Raw genomic sequence first — 3,657 nt, 5'->3', positions numbered from 1 at the left:
AGCCACATCCCCTTTCATACAAAATGAGAGATCTATATATAAAGTTGGTCCAAGGGCATCCTTATAATATTTCCGTGTTAACAAAAGCATATTATTCAAACTTAATCGTGCAAAATTTAACACACTCACTCATGGATGGATTGATTAGTGTAACTCCCGCACTCAATCACTTCATATAAGATGATTTGAATTTAAACACTATTTTTACAATAACATTATTTTATTATTTATACTTCATAATAAAACTGTTATTTTTCCGTTTCTATAACAAAAGCTGTTCAAATTCTAAGAGTGCCGCTAATCTGCCACGATCCACCATTTAAAGTATAAAAAAAAGACCATAAGGCAGAAAAACCATGAATAGACATTAATAAAATTTGTGTAGTACATATTATTTATTTAGTAGAGTAGAGCACTCCATGATGACGGCCACACAACTGTTTTGGGGTTCAGGCGTTATTATCACGCCCTCCGGTGGCAGCGAATGCGTTAAGGAGAGCTAGAGCGTTGCTGATCAACTCTGACTCATTCTGCTCCACCACCCTCACCGTCGCCTGAACCCTCCCCTGCGCCTTCACATCCTCAAATCCGCCGAGGGAGGAGTTTTGGTCGGTGGAGGCGGCGCTCATAAACGTCTGCATGTCGTTCACTTGAGAGTGGAAGGTGTTGCTCCTCAGCTGCTCCATCTCCCTCAAAGATTTCTGAATCTCGTCAAAGGCGTCCTCGAAATTCTGAATACAATCGTGCAGCGCCGCTCCTTCTCTTTCACTCATCTTGGCGCCTCCCTTTTCCATGTCGGTTGCCCAAACGGAAGCATCGCGGGCGTTAAGCAGGCTCACGGTCATGGCCGCCTTTACCAGGTCGCTCAGCCTGGGCTCCAGAGATCCCGCGTATGGAGAGAGCGACGGAACAGAGCTGCGGATACCGGGACGGAAGAGAGTTGTAAGTGGAACAGACGCGCTTTAACGCGCTTTAAGGCGAACGTAGGGACGGAAGAGAGTTGTAAGTGGGCAGACGCGCTTTAACGCCCATACATAGCCGAGTTCGCGCGCCTCTGGAAATGGTCAAATAGCCATTACACCTTACTGTCCCGGAGGATGGCCGATTTTTGGGGGAGGGTTCATTTGTTCGATGTTTCATTCCCACGATGTTAAGATATATATTTTGGTAGAATTTAGTGTTTTCTTAGTATTTTTATTTAATTATATAAAATTTCAAATATTTTGTTGTGGGTTGTATATTTAAAATTTTAAATATTTAGTTATGGTTTGTATATTGATGGTTTATAAATTACTTTTGGTTAAATTAATTAATATTAGATTTTATTTTTTTAATTAGATAGATATTGGCTTCTATTTTATTATTGGAGTGAATTTATTAATGTTTATTATGTAATATTCATTTTTCTTGATATAGTCAAAGTGGATGGAACTTGTTCAAGGCAAATACTATGGGCAAATGGACAAATCACACCAAGGGGTTTTAGCTCGTGGGATCAAACTGGGATTGGCTGTGTCAAGTGCTCAAGAACACACAATAGGATAGATGATCACATTATCAAGCTCCTATCCATTTTTATAGGCTTGATGGACTCTGCAAAGACTTTATTTTATTGTCTTCCCTTGAAAGGCAAATACCATGGGCCAATCCCATGGGCAAATAAATATCACAATAAATACCATGGGTAGATTCGTTCTCTTTGAGAAATAGTACCTTATAATTGCAGAACAATATACATCCATATGATTAGTTGTCTGTAAAAGTTTGTGAGGATAGATTCCATAATACTCCGTTGAATCTATTAAATAAGTATCATGCTTCCATAATACTCGGTTGAATCTATTAAAGCTTATCAACTTTTGCAGGTGGAAAATCCATATGATTAGTTGTCTGTAAAAGTTTGTGAGGATAGATTCCATAATACTCCGTTGAATCTATTAAATAAGTATCATGCTTCCATAATACTCGGTTGAATCTATTAAAGCTTATCAACTTTTGCAGGTGGAAAACAATATGAATTTATTAAATAAGTATCATGCTTTCATAATACTTTGTTGAATCTATTAAAGCTTATCAACTTTTACAGGTGGAAAACAATATTTTTTTGACACATACTCTATTTAATAGAAAGTTGTTTAATTTGCAACCGTATTTTCAGGGCACCCAATCTATTTATACATTCAAAAGTGTATTTTAAACAACAATAAATCACAATCTTTGACCTCACTTCCCCAAAACCTATTCTACCTATTAGTTACACTTGTTTTTTTAAATACACATAGTACTTCTAAATAATATTAAATTGAAACAATAAGTGTTCACTAACTTTTATAATTAGAAAATTATATAGATTCATGAGAAACCATTCAATGATATACATGCTAAATCCTCTGTTGCAAGATTCATATGTTTTGTGATTTGTAAAAATAATGGTAAATAGATGTTGCTGGGTAATGCTATGTTAATTTACATGACCCAAAAATAAATAAGTATGTCGTACAAGGCGGAGGTGTTTCGCGTCCAGGTTTAGTATCCGGAGATATTGTCTCATCCAAATAAATAAATAGGTATTATATTAAAAAATAAATCATTTTAATCTTGGATTTTATCATGTATTTAAAACTATTTAATTTTTTAAAGTGTAATTAAATGGAAAATAATTTACACCTTTTTAAATTCTTTCATAATGATGTAGGTTTAAAATGGATCTCTTTATATAAAATATTTATAGAAAACTCTTATAAAGTTTCATAATCATAATAACTTCATAGTTCATATATTATTATTATTATTATTATTGAATATATTTTACATTTTTAGTTAATTATTTTTTATATTAATAAATAGAGTACAATACTTTTAAATAAATAAAATGTCATTGTGAGAATGTAAAAGAAGTAGACTATATGCTTTAATGAGTAGTTTTTATTTATTTATTATTATCTAAATATAGTTGGTCATAATTTTGAACTAATGAAATCATTATTTTGGATGCAGAAATAGATTCAATACCCTCTAATAATCTTAATGCAACCAAAATTTGTAGTATTAAATCCAATATGAATCCTCTTAAATTTTATGCCAAAAATGCCTTCTTTATGGAGATACTTGTTCCCATCTCAATAATAATATTCTAGGACTGATAACCAACTGAAAAGAACTAAGCAAACATGGATGCTACCGGAGTTCTCCACCTACACCATGAGGAATTTGAGTGCCTCCTAGTCTCTCAAGCTTTACCATAGTCCACAATTTGATTCGGGGATCACTAAGCCTTACACCACCACTCTTCAGGCTTTATCATACATCCCAGCCCGAGACTACTAGGCCCAATGGAGAGAAATCAACCTCTTGGCTTTACTGTATATCCCGCAATTCATGGGCAAGGATTCCTAGGCCCACTGAGGCACACAATTCTAGGTTTACCGCAACCCATAGTCTGGCTCAAGGGTTACTAGGCGAGTGGATTTACTGTGATCCACAGTTTGATTTAGGGACCACTATGCCATGTGTTTCTCATTTCAGAGATCAACCTTACTTAGATTCAAATCCATTTGGCAATCCATCTCAACCGAACTATGAAAACCCATCTCATCAATGCTATCTAGAAATGAAAAGGCTAGGCTAAAAATACTGTCACACCTGGCAAAACCCAAG

At 34.9% G+C, this 3,657-nt stretch overlaps 1 protein-coding gene across 1 annotated transcript; it reads right to left on the bottom strand.

The window, feature by feature from the left end:
* Positions 1-449: 449 nt before the first annotated feature.
* Positions 450-845, bottom strand: LOC149145083 (21 kDa protein-like). Its single transcript, XM_089452350.1, has one exon. The coding sequence runs from the start codon at positions 843-845 to the stop codon at positions 450-452; it is 396 nt and encodes a 131-aa protein (XP_089308476.1).
* Between the last annotated feature and the right edge of the window lie 2,812 nt (positions 846-3,657).

The sequence above is a fragment of the Pinus tabuliformis genome, chromosome X (genome assembly GCF_031772625.1).
Source record: "Pinus tabuliformis cultivar Carrire ecotype Pingquan chromosome X, CPIR1, whole genome shotgun sequence".
Lineage (NCBI taxonomy): Eukaryota > Viridiplantae > Streptophyta > Pinopsida > Pinales > Pinaceae > Pinus > Pinus tabuliformis.
Note: the sequence above shows the minus strand (reverse complement) of the source record. Positions and strands in the feature narration are given on the sequence as shown.

Excerpts from the sequence above, each read along its gene's own strand:
- LOC149145083 (XM_089452350.1), bottom strand. The coding sequence starts at position 845 with ATGACCGTGAGCCTGCTTAACGCCCGCGATGCTTCCGTTTGGGCAACC.